This window comes from Triticum dicoccoides, chromosome 5A (assembly GCF_002162155.2).
Source record: "Triticum dicoccoides isolate Atlit2015 ecotype Zavitan chromosome 5A, WEW_v2.0, whole genome shotgun sequence".
Classification (NCBI taxonomy): Eukaryota; Viridiplantae; Streptophyta; class Magnoliopsida; order Poales; family Poaceae; genus Triticum; species Triticum dicoccoides.
Genome location: NC_041388.1, coordinates 57,677,553 through 57,696,386, shown reverse-complemented (window position 1 = coordinate 57,696,386; position 18,834 = coordinate 57,677,553). Strand labels below are relative to the sequence as shown.

Below are 18,834 nucleotides of genomic sequence, written 5' to 3'. Positions count from 1 at the left end.
TGATGTACCTTCATCTTCATCGTCATACATATCTGCAGCTGGAATCACTTCAACAATCATATTCCTGGATGCTGCTCCATTATATTCTTCACCTTTATCTCCCCCTATCTCGTTGTCCAGATCTGTAGCATCATTAACATATAAATCAGGAAAAACATCAATTAAATCTACTGATTCCCCATAGAAAGGTTCATGCTCCCTGAACACTACATCCATGCTCACAAACATCCGTTTCTCTGATGGGCACCAACATTTATAACCCTTTTGTTTTCCAGAGTATCCCACAAATACACATTTCACTGCTCTAGGGTCAAACTTGCCAACTGATGGTCTATGATCCCTCACAAAACATACACATCCAAATACCTTTGGTGGCACAACATATGTGGTTTCACCAGTTAGACACTCAAGCGGTGTCTTGTTATTGAGCACCCGGGATGGCATTCTATTCATCAAATAAGTCGCTGTCATCACAGCTTCAGCCCACAAATATTTAGGAACATTCATAGCTAACATGATACACCGGGTGATTTCTAAGAGATGTCTGTTCTTCCTTTCAGCCAACCCATTCTGCTGGGAAGTACCTGGGCAACTAGTTTGATGGATAATCCCAAAGCTTGACAGATACTCATCAAATTGGTTATTTACATATTCTGTACCATTGTTAGTTCGAAATATTTTCACCCATGCATCATATTGATTCTTGATTAGGTTGTGGAAATCCTTAAAGCATTCAAACACGTCACTTTTATTTCTTAGTACATAAACCCAACTAGTCCTAGTGCAACAGTCAATAAATGTAACGAAAGATTTGTATCCATAAAGTGACCACACCCCACTAGGACCCCACACATCTGAGTGGATAGTTTGAAATGGCACCATACTTTTGTGATCAGATGAAGTATATATACTACGGGTTAGCTTCCCATACTGACAAGCATCACATACTAGACTTTCTTTGCAAATTTTATTATAGAGATTAGGACACAACTGACCCAGGGTGTTAAAGGATATGTGTCCCAGCCTGCGATGATGAAGAAGAAATGGTGACTGAGATAGCACAGCAGCAGCCATAGGTGCCATATCATCATCCAAGTAGTATAGACCACCTCGCATAATTCCTGTCCCAAGGATTTTCCAAGTCCCAAGTTCCAGGAATAAACACCATGTTGGGAAGAAGATTACAGCACAATTAAGTTCTCCTGTAATGCAGCTGATGGATAGCAAATTGATTGGGAATGAGGGAACATGTAAAACAGATGATAGAGTCATATTTGGGCAACATTTAACTGTGCCTACTCCCTTAATACTCTGGCTAGAACCATCAGCAAGTCTAACATTTTGCCCTGTAAAATCAGGAGTATAACTGCAGAAATCCTTATATGAACCGGCCATATGTTTAGACGCACCAGAGTTATTAACCACTGTGTACCAGTCTCAAAATAACTTCCTTTCACAAATTTCGAAGTATTACCACAGGGGTTAGCAGATGTAGCAAATATCTTGGTTGTTGACCTTTCATCAATGATTCCTTCCTTGAACCGAAGCCACTTCTTCAACTCATTAGTAGTCATTTCGACAGTAATAGTCTGAGATTTTCCATCATTTTTAGTTGTCCCCATTGCACTAACATCAGTAGGACGTGCTGCCCGACAGCGATTACAGACACCTCGGAATGCAAAATTTACATTCTCACATCTTGTATTTGGACACAACCAATCCCCCTCTCGCTGCCATGATTTTGCAGTACCACTACCACATCCTTTACCTCTACCTGAACCATCGTCCCTTTGCTTACCAATCCCGGAAAACAGAGCCTGATATTTTCCATCCATAACGCTGCAAATTCCCTGGCCTTCCACTACCAGAATGCACACCTTCACACAATCACTCACAACTCCACTACCAATCGAAACTTACTCTGACCTTCACAGCCTCAATTGCACACTGCTCTTTGGTCTACTGCTTTGTTCTTCTCTCCACTCCAAGGCAGCAACAACAACCCACGAACAAATTCAGATTTAGGCAACACACCTCTTCTCTACTTGTTGAAGCCACAAGTCATCTTCATCTTCACTACCTCACCAGTTCACCTTTTCTCTGCTCGCACACACAGCAGGCACCAGGCACCTCCCTTTCTTCTCCCTTGCAACCTACCAGCAGCCATAGTTGAAGGGGACCTCACCTTCTACCTTCTCTACACTCCTCCACTGCTCCTCCTCTGCCACACAGTTCCACCAGTAGCAGCAGCAGCCAGGATAGGAGCCCTTCCAAGCAGCAGCCGCAGCCACACCCCACAGAGCAGCAGCAGATCCAGATGCACCAGCAGCTGCCCTTCTCCTTGGTCAATCAGCAGCAGGACAGCAGACCAACACTCAGCAGTTCCCGCAGCACCTCCTGCGCCTCCTACTCTGCAGCCAGCTCGCCCAGAACGCGCCCACAGCCGCCTCCTCCTCCGCGTCGCGCGCGCGCAAGAGCAGCCTCCTCTTTCTCCTGACCCCGCCAGGCCCGGCCGCCTTGCCGGCGAGGGACTACGCCGCCACCGCCGGAACGCCAACCTGCTCTAATGCCATGTTGGGATTCACCGGATTATCACTTGCGCCTCCGTAAACTCGCAAGAGAAGTGGGCTGGCGATTTTCTGGAAGACTGTCGAACACACACACTCCATTCCTTGTCAGAGATAAGTACACAATACATTTTACATTTTGGTCCTTGCCAAACTTCTATCTTTGCTTACACTACCAACATTTCTTATCCGAGATGATAAGGCATTCATCACCTACCATATGCTCCTTGACAGATTTATATTATCAATTGAGGGGCATGTGAAGTCCGAAAACAGATTAAGCTATACAACTATAGGTTCTCACCTCTCAAGTAAGCAAATAGAAAATAAAAGAAGAACAGCCTATGTCAAGTGGTTTACGTGTTTCCTCTCTGTTCAAAGGGATCTTTTCTACACCTTATGAACTAAAGGCAATGTGCTGCCACTTCTTTATACATAACAGTATCATCATGGCATCATTTGTCCACCACTTTGCAAGCCTGTAATCAGGGAATAACTAAATTTAAGCAACGTTAAAAAAACCGACAGGGAGCATCTGAAGTCTGAAAAGGCCATTGTCCTTGAGGACAAAACTATGGCATATGATGTTCACTCATATTTTGCCCCGCTAAATCTATAGCCAGGAAAAAAATCAGTTATGTTTTTCTTATATTGTACTCCTTCTGTAAAGAAATATAAGAAACGCTTTTATATTTGTTTATGGAGGGAGTAATTTAGACCAAAAACTAACCATCCAAACAGACCCCTTAGAAGCAGATTATGATACCTTTGACCGTGGAATCAACGCATTTATAAGGTCTTGCAGACCTAGAACCTAGCATGTTACTTTCTTTTTGTGTTTTTCGGTGCTCTGGCAGCTTTGGGGCGAGGCCTCTGTATTGACTAGTTTCGTTTTTTCTATGAGAAAATGGAGCCAGGGAGGTTCATAATTTTAATTGATTCTTACTCCTACTCCATATCTAAATTCTTCGTTTCCAGGATCTCCTCGTATGGTTCTGGACAGCAACTTATAGTCACCTTCAACACTGAGTGCCCCTTCTAGTTAAGTATTGCAAGTTTCTTAGTATTTGTAGATAGTATGTGAGTAACTCATAGTATGTGGAGTGCATGATAAAGTTTGTTTATAAAAGCATGGGTGGGCGCCATCGACATGAAGAATCATGCTGTGCTTTGTGCTTGGGAGACTTAAGTATTGTGTCATCTTTGTGAGCCGTCGAGTGTCCCCCTAATACCGTTTTGTTCCTTCTTAAGCATGTGCCTGCTTAGTTTTGGTTTTCGTAAATGTTCTGCCTATTAGGAAACTGTTTGGAAGTTTATTTAGTGGAAATTGACGGGAGGGCCCATTGTCTGCACGTCATTTCTGCAGCAGGGATTTTCGGAAACACAGTGTTCCTGTGATTCAGTATAAGCAAATGCTTGGTTATAGAAATCTTCAGCAATCTGGAGTTTCTGTCTCTGAAACATGTCCTGCTGGAGTTGATTGTGGTGCTAACGGTGTTCAAATGACTAGAAACATGAATGTGGACAGTAAAGACTCAAGGGAAAATCCGGCTAGAAGGGCATATTAGGATCAGTCACAATGTTGAGATGAGTATTGACTTGAACAAGTTCACACCAAAGCTGAGTAGGTCCACAGGTTTTGCGGGCAACCTAAGAACAAATTCTGAAACAAAGACTACCCAAGAGAACCACTGCAAAACCAAGCATATCTTGAAGACCGCCAAGTTCCAAGCAAGAGGAAATACATATATACAGCAACCGGCATCTACTTATTTAATCAGGACGATACCAACTAATCAGCAAGAGAAGTGACATTCAGAGATAGAGGAAGATAAGCGCTGCTTATTTAATATAAGCAGGAGAAACGGCACACTCACAGATAGAGGGAGATAAGCTCCTCAAGCAAACACAATATTAAAACAGAGGTGACACCAGAAACACATACATACAGCAAACAGACATGAAGGCTCACTGAGTTCCAAGAAAGAGGAAACACATATATATACAGCGACCAATAGCTAGTTATTTAATTCGACGAGACTGACTCATCAGCAAAACAGATATGACACACACTGATAGAGGGAGGCAACATAATTAAACAGAGACGACAACAGCGGTAGGCACATTCACAACATTCTAACAATTGTGATAAGAAGCTAGCTAGCAGACATGACTTATGATTTGGTTCTCTGCAAGACCAGGTACTAACTAGTTGACTTGTATGCAGCAAGCTAGCTTGATCCCTTGTGGCCATCATGATCTTGTTTTGCCTTGTAATGACTAAAGGCATCTCCTGCCATTTTGCCGATCAAAACTGCCCCCGTGAATTTGAGGAAATCATTAAAGTATACTGCCCGCTGACTTGAGCGCCTGCAGATCAGGTGATACAGTTAACTGGTAGGTGGTAGCAATAAAAACAAGAACATGGGATACATAAATGATTGGTAGGGTGGATTTTACCATGCCGACACTAATTCCTAAGGAAGGCCATGAGAAAGTTTAGGCCAATCAGTTTATTGAATTGCAGCTCCAAGTTTTAATAGATCCTTTTAAATCATGTAGTGGATGTCTTTTTCTAAAATGCTTGATAAGGGTGCTAGTAACGGTTTAATCAGGGGATTTTGCCCTGAATAGATAAAAAAGAAAAAGGTTATTGTTTTTGTTTTAATATATGCATTATTAGGTGAGGTGAAGGGGGGAGAGAGATACCAGCGGGGGTCATCGGGTCTAGGTTTGACATGCTGAGAGAGTTGTTTGAGCAAAAGGTTGTTTTTCCGGGTCACTACATTGCCCTTAGCAGTGTAGTCAGCTTGCCAGGCAGCGATTGTGTTGTAGAGGTCCTCTTTCTGGGCATGGATTTGAGCCAAGCGGAAGATGGCATCTTTCCTCTGATTGGGCGTGAGGTCCTGCGGCAGGCAGTGCGTACATTAGCAAAGGCATTGGCCGGCCAGAATCATCATCATAATGCATCTATTGGCTCTTGTATGATATTTCTAGATAGCAAAGCTGTACTCCTGTATTACTAGTATTAGCAAAGCTTGGGAGGGGAGGCGGGGGAGGATGTTGATTTTGCAGTACGTACACGGCCTGTGGTGGAATCGACGATCCGTGTGCTAGTGTACAGCGGACTACGCTCAATGATAGCCTCCGCCTCCGCCTCCGCCGCCGCTCTGGTTCCGAACCTCCTCGCCGCGTGGCGAAGCGCCGTGGCCATGGCCTGATCCCCGCCGAGCCTCTCCAATCCTAATCCTAGCTAGCACTAGCAATACAATAGATACACACGACGTAAGGGAAATCAATCAATCAATCAATCAATCAATCAATCGAGAGATGTGCATAGCAAATTATACGACGACGTACCTTCCGCCGCCGACGGATCCCCTGAGGGTTCCGATTGGGATTTAGGGTTCCTGCTCGCTCGATCCCCTTCTGACGCCGCCGCTTTTTTTGTTTCTTTCGTCGGGTTTAAGGGCATCTCCAGCCGCGCCCAGCAAGGCCTTCCCATGTGTTTTTTTTTGCGCCGGGCTCGAAAAAACGGCCCAATCGCGTCCCTAGAAACCCGATTTTTGCCGGCCTGGGTTAAAAACAGCGCCGGCGGACCCAGCCCGAACCCGGCACGCCGGGGTGCGCCCGGGGGCGCCGGGGCGAACTGTTTTGGCACGAAAACGCCGCGGGGCAGCCGCGTCAGGGACACGGCGGCTCGTCTTCCCCCAACTGCCTCGGTTCCCGCGGGGAATCAATGGCAAGTCTGCCGCCGGTTAGCCTTGCCATTGATTCCTCACGGGCGGCGCGTCACGGGACGGCGCGCCGACGCCTCCCCTCCCTCGCACGCGTACACACGGGCACGGAGCGGCTATAAAAGCCGGCCGGCGATCTCTCAGTCGCCTGTGCCCACACTAGACTCGCCTCTCGCCGCCGCCCAGCCCCTCTCTCTCCGTCTCCGTCTTCCTCTCCCGAGCGCCACCGGCAGCCCCTCTCTCCCTCTCTACCACCGCCGAGCCCGTTGCCATGGCAGAGCGCTTCCCCGGAGACGAGGCGGCGGCGAACGGCTTCGGCCGTCGTTCGCTCCGCGAACAGTAGTCCTGGCTCCTGTTCCAGGCGAACATCCCGGCGCCGCCGGACATGCGCGCCAGGCCGACGGGGTGGCGGCTCAGCGACGGGGGAGTGCCCGTTCCCCCGTTACCCGACGCCGTGACGAAGCCCAGGTACTTCGCCGAGGAGGTCGAGGTCGCGCGTGCCTCCCTGGCCGACGACGAGCACTCCCTCCTCCAGTACGCCGCCGGCAATCACGCAGCTTAGGCGGCGTACTTCCAGCGCCGCCAGCAGCAGTGCCTGGCCTCCACCAACGGCGCATCGGTGGTTGGCAGCGTGAAGAACAGCGAGGGGCGTCCACCTGTGGTGGGGCGTCCCCGGCCGCACGCTCGATGGCGTGCTGGCGTACCTCGACGGCGGCAACAACCCGCCGTTGACCTATCCTGCGACAGGGGCCGCCCCGTCGCAACACCGACGCGCATGGGCGGCAAGGAGGTTCGCCTCCTCCTCGTCTTCCTCCTCTCGCTCATCTTCCCACTCCTCCGGTTCTCCGGCGCTTCTCGGCGTCAAGGCCGAGCCCACGACGGAGACGCCAATCGATCGGCGCACTCGCAGCGTCGGCATCGTCATCAACGAGGGCGGCCGGCGCGTCTCCTCCTCGTCGGCTCCTCCACGCTTCGTCAAGCCAAAAATGGAACCGGGGCTGGCGCTGGTGAAGGCGGAGCCGGGGCTGGCGCCGGTGAAGGCGGAGCCGGGGCTGGCGCCGGTGAAGGCGGAGCCGGGGCTGGCGCGTGTGAAGACGGAGTTCGACGATGACGCGGCCCTAGAGTGGGCGCGCCAGGACTCCATTGCGATGGAGAAGGCGCGCCGGGAGAAGGAGAAGGAGCGCCAGCGCGCCGCCCTGCCCCACTTCGAGGAGCGCCGACGCGGCCGCGATGAAGACAAGGCCGTCGTCTTATGTGACAGTGATGACAACGACGACGCACCGCCGCCAGTCCGCCATGGTGACGCCGGGCAGGGGTCCAGCAGGGGTGCTCGCGTCAAGGAGGAGAAGGCCGACGACGACGATGGCGGCGACGGCGGCGACGACTTCAGCCCCTTTCTTTTTTAGATTAGGTTAATGTAATGAAAATGCGCGAATTTCACCGAAATTTGCCATGTTTGGCCGAAATTTAACTAGTTTTTATCATAACTTCGCCGAACGGTCCTTTTTTTCTTTTAATACGCGCCCGAGGGTGGCCCTGAGGGCTGACGGCTGAGGACCGACTCGTCCCCAGGGCCATTTTTTGCACCGGCTCACCCCCAGGCGGCGCTTTTAGACGCCCCTGGGGGGCCAACGGCTGGAGATGCCCTAAGGGTGCCGGTTGTTCCGCCTTATAAGCGCCGGTACAAGCTTGGAACGGCCCAGCCCGACCCGTGTACAAGAAATACTTTTTGTTTGCATTATACACGTCCGCATCGGTTTTTGTTTTTCTCATCTCACGGGTAGAAGGTTTCCACAGGTTTTTTTGGGGGCGGTTTTTCTTTTCCACTTTTCTGTTTTCCTTTTTTCAAATTCACGGACTTTTTAAAAGTAGGAGAAACAATCGAATTCTCGAACGTCTTTTAGATTCACAAACATATTCCAAATACAAATAGTTATTCAAATTCATGAGCTTTTTCTAAATCCATGAATTTTTTTTTAAATCCGCAAACTTTTTGCAAATCTGAGGAACCCACTTTTCAAATTTGTGTTTTTTTAAACACGCAAAAATATCCAAATCCACAAACTTCTTTTGAAATTCGTATTTTTTCTTCAAATTTGCATGCTCTTGCAGTGTATAAATGTGTATAGGAAAAATATAGACATGCAATAAAAATGTGTATAAAAAATGTTCTTGATGTATACGAAAAATATAGACATCAAAACATTTACTCTGAAAATTGTTAATTGCGTACTTTAAATATGTTTAACATGTATAGAAAATGTATAAAATGTTTTTGAGGGTTCGGATTGGGATTAGGGTTCCTTGCCTTCGCTGCTCGCGGTGTAAAAAATGAACCCAAATGTGGGAGAACCCCAACAACGTGCAAATCTTCCATACTAGGTTGTCCATGTTGGGTGGAGGGAAATTTAATGGGCGAGCCATTCGTGGGAATGGTGAGGTTTGTGAATTGTGGAAGAAGCCAAGCAAAGTATCGGGTGTATGGTAATACACCGGCTTGAAATTACATAACAAACTCGTAAGAGAAAAAATGCACATAACGAATTAGTAGAAGAAAACATGGCAAATAAAGAAGTTGTTCGCTGGAACATTAAATAATTTTTGCAGCGAAAGAATGTTTGTATGTGTAAGGAGGTTACAAAAAACTTATGACTAACTGAGGTCCAGGACATCAGTTATATCATAATATGTCACATGTGGACTGTCAACGGTAGACATAAACACGCACAGAAATACACAACTCATGCATCCACTTAAGGTTTTTGTAGTAAGAATGATCAATGGATTCAATATCATGATAAGTAACCTTGGCTGCTTGTAGAAAGATCTAGTGAAATGGACATCCAAAGTTGGGCATCAAAGAGAACTATTTCAACCTGTTGAGAGAAAAGGGTTAGTAGTAGTGTTTTTTTCAGAATACGCAAGAGCTTTGTGTGTTGATTCATTAACATTGGTAGGAGAAGAACAACAAGTTTGAATATAAAGAGCGTACAAGCTACTCTCCTCATCCACCTATGCTATTACATGACTTGCATCTCGCTCAGGGGAGGAGCCAGAAAATTTAGCCATTGGGTTCACTCGTTGACTAGTTGTGCAAATTTGGTTTGAACCAGGTCCAAATTTACGCCATATCACAACAAGATTATAGCACTCAAAGAAATCATAATGAATAGGAACATGATATTACTTATCACAAGTAGGTGTTATATTAAAATTCAAAGATGAAAGACATACCGATTTGATGAAATTATAAAATCACTTGAGTAATTCCAAAATAACCTCTTAGCTTCAGGTACAACTTCTGTCTTCCTAAAATCATTGAAGAAAATAACAAGTTAGGTTGAAAAGCTTAAAATAGAAGTACAATCATGTGAAAGAATCATGTAAAGTCACTCCATTGGCATCCCTTTTGATCTTCCATTCGAACACATCATCATTACTAATGGTAGAAGATATGTCTTTCTCCACATAGCAAATTAGACAATTACTCATGAACTGGCCACTCATTTCATTACCCAACTTTTTCTTGACAACATTCATAGCTTAAAAGCATCTCTCCACAGATGTTGTGACAACTGGCAATATGAACACTAGCTTTAGATTTGATAAACGCCAAAGTAAAAACGTGCTCATTTGTCTCCACAAATAACTTTAGACTCGCAATTTCTCTTTTATAAGTTGAATCATAAGGCAATTTATCTAAATTAATTTCTCTCTGAATGGAAGACCTTGGGAGACTACTTTGCAGCTACAATTGATACATTTTACGTCTAACGGATGACCTGACGAGCCCGCATGAAATTATTGTTCCATAGCCTAGATCAATCAAAGTCCATAGGAAAAACAATTAGAATACTAGGGTAAAAAAATTCCATACTAGATTACATAGAGCATGCACAAGAAGGTGGAGATGTGGCGATGTGATTACTACCTCGAATTTGAAATGCAGTTAGAGCATCTCGAACCATGCCCCCAACAGGCCCCCAGGCGCCTTTTTACGTGCCAGCGCCGAAAAAAAACCCCACTCGCGCCCCCAAGATGTCGAAATCCGCCGGCTCGGCCCGTTATTTGGCTCGGCGATCGCAAGCCGAACCCAACGCACTGGGGGGCGCTCGGGGCTCCGGCGCAAAGGGAAAACACGCCTGGGCCACTGATGTATACTATGCAACGTTATTCTTGTAGACACGTGTTGGGCCTCCAAGCGCAGAGTTTTGTAGGACCGTAGCAATTTTCTCTCAAGTGGATGACCTAAGGTTTATCAATCCGTGAGAGGTGTAGGATGAAGATGGTCTCTCTCAAACGACCCTACAACCAAATACAAGAAATCTCTTGTATCCTCAACACACCCAATACAATGGCAAACTGTATAGGTGCACTAGTTCGGTGAAGAGATGGTGATAAAAGTGTAATATGGATGGTAGAAAAATATTTTTATAATCTGAATAAATAAAAACAGCAAGGTATCAAATAGTAAACGGGCACAAAAACAGTATTGCAATGCTTAAAAATGAGGCCTAGGGTCCGTACTTCCGCTAGTGCAATCTCTCAACAATGCTAACATAGTTGGATCATATGATTATCCCTCAAAGTGTAACAAAGAATCACTCCCGAGTTCCTATTAGCGAAGAACAAAAGATAGGAATTGTTTGTAGGGTACGAAGCCACCTCAAAGCTATTCTTTCCAATCGATCTATTCAAGAGTTCGTACTAAAATAACACAAAGCTATTGTTTCTGTTCAATCTATCCTAGAGTTCATACTAGAATAACACCAAAGCATATTCATATTCATAATACTCAATCCACACAAAGAACTACAAAGAGTGCCCCAAGATTTCTACCGGAGAAACAAAGACAAGAACGTGCATCAACCCCAATGCATAGATTACCCCAAAGTCACCGCGGGAATCCGCAAGTTGAGTGCCAAAACATATATCAAGTGAATCAATACGATACCCTATTGTCACCACGAGTATTCAATTGCAATACATATATCAAGTGTTCTCAAATCAATGAAAGTATTCAATCCGATGACAACAAGATCTCAAAGGGAAAAACTCAATTCATCTCAACAAGATAGAGAGGGGAAAACACCATATGATTCGACTATATTAACAAAGCCCGCGATACATCAAGATCGTGAAATCTCAAGAACACGAGAGAGAGAGAGAGATAGATTAAACACATAGCTACTGGTACAAACCCTCGGCCCCGAGGGTGGACTACTCCCTCCTCATCGTGGTGGCCGCCAAGATGATGATGATGGCCATCGAAGATGATTCCCCCCTCCAATAGGGTGCCGGGACGAGTCTAGATTGGTTTTCGGTGCCTATGGAGCCCTGCGGCGGCGGAACTTCTGATCTAAGTTAACCCCATGGGGTTTCGAAATGTTTAGGAATCTATAGAGCAAATAGGGGGCGCGGGAGGCCACCGAGGTGGGCACAACCCACCTGGGCGCAACAGGGGGCCCTGGCGCGCCCTGGTGGGTTGTGCCCCCTAGCCCCCCCCCAGGTGCAGCTCTGGCCCATTGGGTTCCTTCCGGTCCATAAAAAGTCCACAAAAAGTTTCGCGGTGTTTGGACTCCGTTTGATATTGATTTTCTGCGATGTAAAAAACAAGCAAAAAACACTAACTGGCACTAGGCACTGGGTCAATAGGTTAGTCCCAAAAATGATATAAAGTTGCTATGAAATGATTGTAAAACATCCAAGAATGATAATATATTGGCATGAATACTTCATGAATTATAGATACGTTGGAGACGTATCAGCATCCCCAAGCTTAATTCCTACTGTCCTCAAGTAGATAAATGATAAAAGAAATAATTTATGAAGTGTGAATGCTAGCAAAGTGCACAAATTTGATCAATGATAATTTCAATCACTTTTCCTAGCATCATAACAACAATTCTTTCTTATAAAACTTCTCATGTTATAGTGGCAACCAATTCACATGTTGAGGTCCAAACAATAAATTCTCTTGAAATTCAACAACCTTTGTTCTTAGTCACCAAGCAATTGCAATTCAACTTATTCAACGGAGTTTAAGTAAGAGCTCGACATACTCAACCATCATGTAGTCTTTTATGATCGCTAACACTCACCTTGTACACATGAGCAAAACATTTCAACAGACACATAGAAAGATAGGGGCTTATTGTTTTGCCTCCCAACGTGTTCATCTCAAGGGTGATGTCAACAATAATAACTCATGCTACCCATATTCAACTTGACATATGTGCCTAGATCTTTCCTCACCACATGATACTTGCCAAAAGAGAAAAATAAAAAGGAATAGAGAGAAAAACTTTGACTCTTGCATAAAAGTAGATACTGAAAGTAAAAGATAGTCCCTTCGCAGAGGAAAGTAGGGATTTGTAGAGGTGCCAGAGCTCAAAGCAAAAATTGAGAGATAAAAACATTTTGAGAGGCATACTTTTCCCACTAACGAAAACGACTTAGAGCTCCCAACACTTTCCATGCTAGATATAACATAGGCGGTTCCCAAACAGAAAATAAAGTTTATTCCTTTTTCACCATACTTTCACTTTTCATGGCTAACCGTATCCACGGGTGCCCTCCATGCCAACACTTTCCAAGGAATTTATTATTTGACAATATAAAGTAAATTCATTTTTCATTTCGGGACTGAGCATCCCTAATACCTTTGCCTTATGTAATGACAAGTGAATAAACACCCATCGTGAGAATAACACATCTAACATGGAAAATATTGGCCACCCCTCACCGCCTCGCGAGCGGTACGAGCACACAAAAGAGAAATTTATTTTGAAAATTAGAGATGACACATACAAATTTGCTTAGAACGGCAAAAGATTACTGCATATAGGTAGTTATAATGGACTCTTGAAAATAAGATTTGGGTTTAAGGGTTTTTGGATGCACAAGTAGTATCTCTACTTGGTGCGGAATTTTTGGCTAGCAAAGATGAGGGCAAGCACCACATGTTGAAGGATCTATAACAATATAACTTCTATGTGAATATGAACAAACATAAATCATTATGTTGTCTTCCTTGTCCAACGTAAATAATTTTGGCATATAATATTTTGATGGGGGCTCACAATCACAAAAGATTTCTAAGATAGTGTATTTATATGTGAAAGTTCTCTTCCTTATACTAATTATTTGTGAATTGCTTGTATAACCAATATTGTGATTGTCAAGCCTCAAAAGATTTCACTTTTTAAACCCAATCTGAAGCTACCACTAGGCATGATATGATTTCAACTTCATGACATTCAATTTATTCAACAATTTACTCATAGGATATAAGTGAAGCATAAGAGTATATGACATAAAAAAGAGCTTCGTTGACGGGATGTGAATGCCGCTTACATAGCCTCCCTGGCAATTATTTGAGGATTCTATTTTATTTAAAAACTTTCAGATCTAAGTATTTTATTAAAACAACAAGCAAAACAAAATAAAATGACATTCCAACAATAGCACAACTCATGTGAAGAAGCAAAAACTTAGGCTCAACCGATACTAATCGATAATTGTTAAAGAAGAAAGATTAGATGCTTGAGACTTCTTGAAATATTATCTTGGGATGCCTTAGGCTATCATCCCAAGCTTGAACTTTTGTGTCTCCTTGGCCGCACGAAATTGATGGTATAAATTTAGTGCTTCTATGGTGCATTTTAGGGTTTAATGCCAGAAATTTCAATCCGTGCCGTCGCCACGTAAAACCATGGACATATAGAGCTGGATGTCCCTGCATGTGGCCCTCTGTCCATGCCCAGGCCGTGCGCGCCCAACCAGGAGGGAGGGCCCGGCACTGGGGGCCACAGAGAGGCTGCCAGCGTGCGGTTTGTTGCCGTTTAAATCCCCAGAAATTAGGGGGATTCACGAGACCTGGCACGGCGTATAAAAATGAGGCACATATTACCATAAAAAAAGCCTACCCAAGCTGCCTAGCCTATATGGACACAACATGTTTGCTTTCCTAGTTTAACTCAAACACCACGCATGGCATGCAAGCCAACCTTGTAAAGCACACCTGCCTAGAACAGTAATATATCTCCTGATCTAACCTTGCACTGCTAGAACACGTACTACTAATCGGCCTATCCTAATTATTGGCACACGATTACCTAGCGTAGATCACGGATCGTATCCGAGCGAGGTCAAAGTGTCAAACCCACGCACGGGGACTCTGGCGCAGGATTGGGGTCCGATCCCTGCGGGGCAGGTTTAAAATCCCCGGCCGCCTTGCAGCGGAACAAAACCGAAAGATCAGGGTTATCCTCCTTCCAGCCTGCCGATTAGCAACCATGGAGAGATACTTCGTCGCCTCCCCCTTCCAGACCGCCGTCGTCACTCGCGCCAGCGCCTGCTACGCCCCCTGGGTTCTCCTCGACACGAAGGCCTACTTCGCCGTCCGTGAGAACGCCACGACCGCCGAAGCTGTGACCAGCACCGGCAAGGCATTCAAGGTCACCTTCTGCCTGGCCGACCCGCCGGCCATCTCCCACTTCTGCGTCCATGGCCCCGAGTTCCAGCGCGACGACTTAACGCCCGAGCCCCTGGTCGTCTTCTCTTCCAAGTACGTGGTGCTCCTCCGCTTTATTTCCGGGAGAACCCGTTCTGGATCTCGGCTCGAGGAGTACTTCGTCTACAAGGCCGACCACAGCAAGCCGTCGCTCACACTGATCCCGCGTACTCCTCCGGGCACCACAAACTCGTTAAGCCTGTGCGTCCTGCCATTCGACGACTATGATGGGGGATTTGTCGTCGCAGATCTCTGCAAGACACTAGTGTCCTCGTCAGACTACAAGCTCCACGTCTTCTCTTCCAGAACAGGCAAGTGGGCCACTACGCCTTTGCGGTTGCAAACATATGCACCCTTGAGCCTGACGGGCGCAGCGTCGCCCGAACGGGCGCGCCGGCGATGCGCGGCTGCGGCCGGAGGGGAGGCGCGGCCAGGGGCGGTGCAAGGCGCCTGGGGGGCGCGTCGGAGGCGGGCGACTGCCGAGGGGGCGTGGCCACGGGTGGCCACGTGCGGGGTGCTGGCGCGGGGCACGACGAACAGCCAGCGAGCACGGCAGGCGGAGCGCGTAGGCGCGGCGAGCGCGGCCGGTGCAGGCATGTGCGGCGGCGGTAGCGGGGCGCAGTAGCAGCAGCGAACGACAGCAGCGCAGCAGGCCATGGCGGACGCGCTCGGGTGTGGTTAGCGTGCGCGGGCGCGGGGAGGGGCACAGTGACCGCGTCGCGGGGATGCGGCGGGCGGCGCGGAGCAGAGCGGCCAGGGCGCGGTCGAAGCGCGAGGAACCGCGAGCATGGGAGCGAAGGGGGAGACCGCGGCCTCACCGTCCGATGCAGGGGTATGGCAGCGGGCGCGAGGATGAGGCGGACGACGGCGAGCGACGGGTGGGACGGGATCAAGCTCCTCCTCGATCCAGAACCAGTCGTGGGAGGGGGGTTCGGGGAGGAGGACGAGGAGGCGAGGCGCCGTCGGCGGGGTAGCGCCGGGGATGGGCGCCGACGTGGAGGCGCGGTCGCCGGGGTTGCTGCGGGGGCGGACGGCCCGATCCAGATCGGGTCACGGGGTTGGGGGGGGAGGAGCGAGGGAATCTGCGGATAGTGGGCTAGGTCAGCGGGGAGTGGGGGTTAGGTAGGTGGCGGCTGGGCAGACCAGCTGGGTGGGCCGGTAGGCTGAGACCCAGGTGGGCAGGGGGGTTGTGGCCCTTTTTCTTTTGCTTTGCTTCTCTTTAATCTTTTCTATTTTCTTTAGATTAGGACACTCAAACCACTTTGCAAAAAATAACAAAGTTGGTTCACCACCAATAGTAACAAATGATTATTTTCCCCATGATGAACATTTTAGATCTCATGTTTGTGAAATTTTGAATTTTTCTTAGTAATTGAATTTGAATTCAAGGGGGAATTTGAAAGGAGATAGGCTCAAAGATGATCATGCATTGTTTAGCAAAAAGATTAGATTAAATTCAAGGGGGTTACTGTAGCATGATACTCGGGGTGTTACAGGCGGTAAAGGGGAAGATGAGTGCTCGTCGATGAATGTGAAAGATGGATGAGGAGTGCCGCTAGTAAGTGGGTTGCCCCGGTTTCTATACCCTTGAACAGGTGCGCTCTAGCGAGAAACCGGGATAGAATTGGCAGGCGCGAGTGAAAAACGATAGCACCATTGAAAGAAGTGGAGGCTGTTAGCGAACGTGTGTTTATGTATTCTGTACGTGCCTAGATTTTAGCCTAGCGTTGAGTGTGTCAGTTGAGTTGTGTATATAAGCTGTGTAACCCCACATGATCAATACAAGGAAGGTTGCACGCCCTCTTTCTTTCCTTACTCACTCTGGCTCCAATATGGTATCAGCCTAAACTGAGATCCACCTATTCCGCTGCCCCTCTCCCTCCCAAACCGACACCATGAGCACCTCCTCCTCAGTCTCCTCCACCGGCGGGTCTTCCTCCGACGAGCCATTCGACCTGCCGGTCGCCACCCAAACTCTTCCTACCACCCAGATTCAGTCTCTACGCATCCGTGACCACGTTCTCGTCACTCTTGATTATGAGAAAGAGAACTACGGTCTCTGGCGCCGCCAATTTCTGGCCGCCCTCGCCAAGTTTGGCCTTACGGATCACGTGGACGGCTCGCCGGCGCAGGCTACCTCGGACTGGGTCCTCAATGATTTCGCCGTCCTCTCGTGGTACAACGCCGCCGTGACACCCTCGACATTGGAGATCGTCGAGGAGCGCAAGAACTCGACCTACTCTCTCTGGCGCTCGCTTCGCTCCCTCTTCCGCAGCAACCGCGACGCCCGCATCACCTATCTCCTCGACGAATTTCACAGCTTCCTCCAGGGTGATCTCTCCGTCGTCGACTACACATCCCGGCTCAAGCAGATGGCCGACACCCTTCGGGACCTCGGTCACCGCATCAAGGACCGTGAACTCGTCCACAACGTCCTTCGCGGCCTCGACGAGCGCCTTCAGCATGCCGTCCCCCACATGACCAGGGGTCGACGGCCCTCCTTCATCAAGCTCCGCTCCTTCCTTCAGCTGGAGGAGCAGCGCCTTGCCCGGCAGGCGCGCGTCCAGGCCCGCACGGCTCTTCTCGCCCAGGCCAGCGCCTACTACGCGGCGCGCCCTCCATCGCCTGCACCTGCTCCGGCCGCCTTTAACAACGCCCTGCTCGGCCCCAACCTTCACACCGCCGGCAGCTCGGGCGTCTCTTCCGGGTCTCGCGGCCGCCCCAAGAAGCGCAAGCCCAACCCCTCGTCAGGGTCCGGCGGCTCCTCTTCCGGCGGGGCCAATCCCGCTGGTCTCCCGCAAGGCTCGCGCGCCCCCACAACTGTCGCCGGCACCTTCCAAGGAATCCTTGGTGCGCGCCCACCAGCCCCGGCCACGGCCCAAGCGCACCAAGCCACGACAATGTCGACGTCCTCGCCGCAGTGGGACCAGGCGGCTCTCATCGCAGCGCTCAACCAGATGGCTCTGCATCCGCCTTCTGCACCGGGCGGCGAGTGGGTTCTCGACAGCGGCGCCTCGTCCCACATGAGCTCCGGTTCTGGTATTTCCTTCTCCCCACCCAACCCCTCATCTCCATCCTCCATCATCGTCGGCAATGGCTCCCTCTTGCCCATTACCGGCGTCGGTTCCACTTCCTTTCCCACCCCCTCTCGACCTCTCTCCCTTCTTCAAATTCTCATCTCTCCCTCTCTTATCAAAAATTTAATTTCTGTTCGTGCTTTCACTCGTGACAATTTAGTTTCAATTGAATTTGACCCATATGGTTTTTCTATCAAGGATTTGGCCACCAAGACGGTGCTTCTCCGATGTGACTCCGTCGGCGATCTCTACACCTTCAGTCCGCCTCGTCACTGCCTCACCACCGCCGTCACCGCCGACTTGTGGCACCAGCGTCTCGGCCACCCCGGAGCTGCCGTCCTTGCCAAAGCTTCTAGTTATTTCGATTTCAGCTGCAATAAAACCGCGACGACCCATTGTCATGCTTGTCGTCTCGGCAAACACACTAGACTTCCTTTTAGTTCTTCTTCCTCTCATACATCTTTTCCCTTTGAACTTTGTCATTGTGATTTATGGACAAGTCCACTCTTAAGTGTATCTGGATATCAATATTATTTAGTCATTCTTGATGATTTTACCCATTACGTTTGGACTTTTCCCATACGTCACAAATCTGAAGTTCATGGCCTACTCATTCGTTTCTATGCGTATGTCAAAACCCAATTCTCTCGCTCTATTCTCGCCCTTCAGACCGACAACGGACGAGAATTCGACAACCTCGCAAATCGATCACTCCTTGCCTCCCATGGCACTCTCTTTCGCCTCACATGTCCTTACACTTCCCAACAAAACAGGAAGGCCGAACGGATCCTCCGCACCCTCAACGACGGCGTTCGCACTCTACTTCTCCACGCCTCCATGCCTCCCCGTTGGTGGGCCGAAGCTCTCAACACGTCTACCTATCTCATTAACCGGCGACCGTGCAAAACCCAACCTTCTCACCACTCCGTATGAGCTTC

At 48.2% G+C, this 18,834-nt stretch overlaps 1 protein-coding gene and 1 long non-coding RNA gene across 3 annotated transcripts; one reads left to right on the top strand and one right to left on the bottom strand.

The window, feature by feature from the left end:
• Positions 1–4,513: 4,513 nt before the first annotated feature.
• LOC119299288 lies at positions 4,514–6,058 on the bottom strand. 2 transcript variants are annotated; one of them, XM_037576530.1, is made up of 4 exons: positions 5,928–6,058; positions 5,650–5,826; positions 5,277–5,473; positions 4,514–4,937 (listed from the first exon to the last, which is right to left on the bottom strand). In XM_037576530.1, the coding sequence occupies exons 2-4, from the start codon at positions 5,779–5,781 to the stop codon at positions 4,799–4,801; spliced, it is 468 nt and encodes a 155-aa protein (XP_037432427.1). In that variant the 5' UTR covers positions 5,782–5,826; positions 5,928–6,058; the 3' UTR covers positions 4,514–4,798. The 2 variants fall into 2 exon arrangements, with proteins under 2 accessions (XP_037432427.1, XP_037432426.1); XM_037576529.1 differs by having other exon boundaries at positions 5,650–5,816; positions 5,928–6,052.
• Positions 6,059–17,703: 11,645 nt separating this feature from the next.
• Positions 17,704–18,444, top strand: LOC119296982. Its single transcript, XR_005145477.1, has 2 exons — positions 17,704–17,858; positions 18,095–18,444. It is a non-coding gene; the product is annotated as an uncharacterized LOC119296982 (long non-coding RNA).
• Positions 18,445–18,834: the final 390 nt, after the last annotated feature.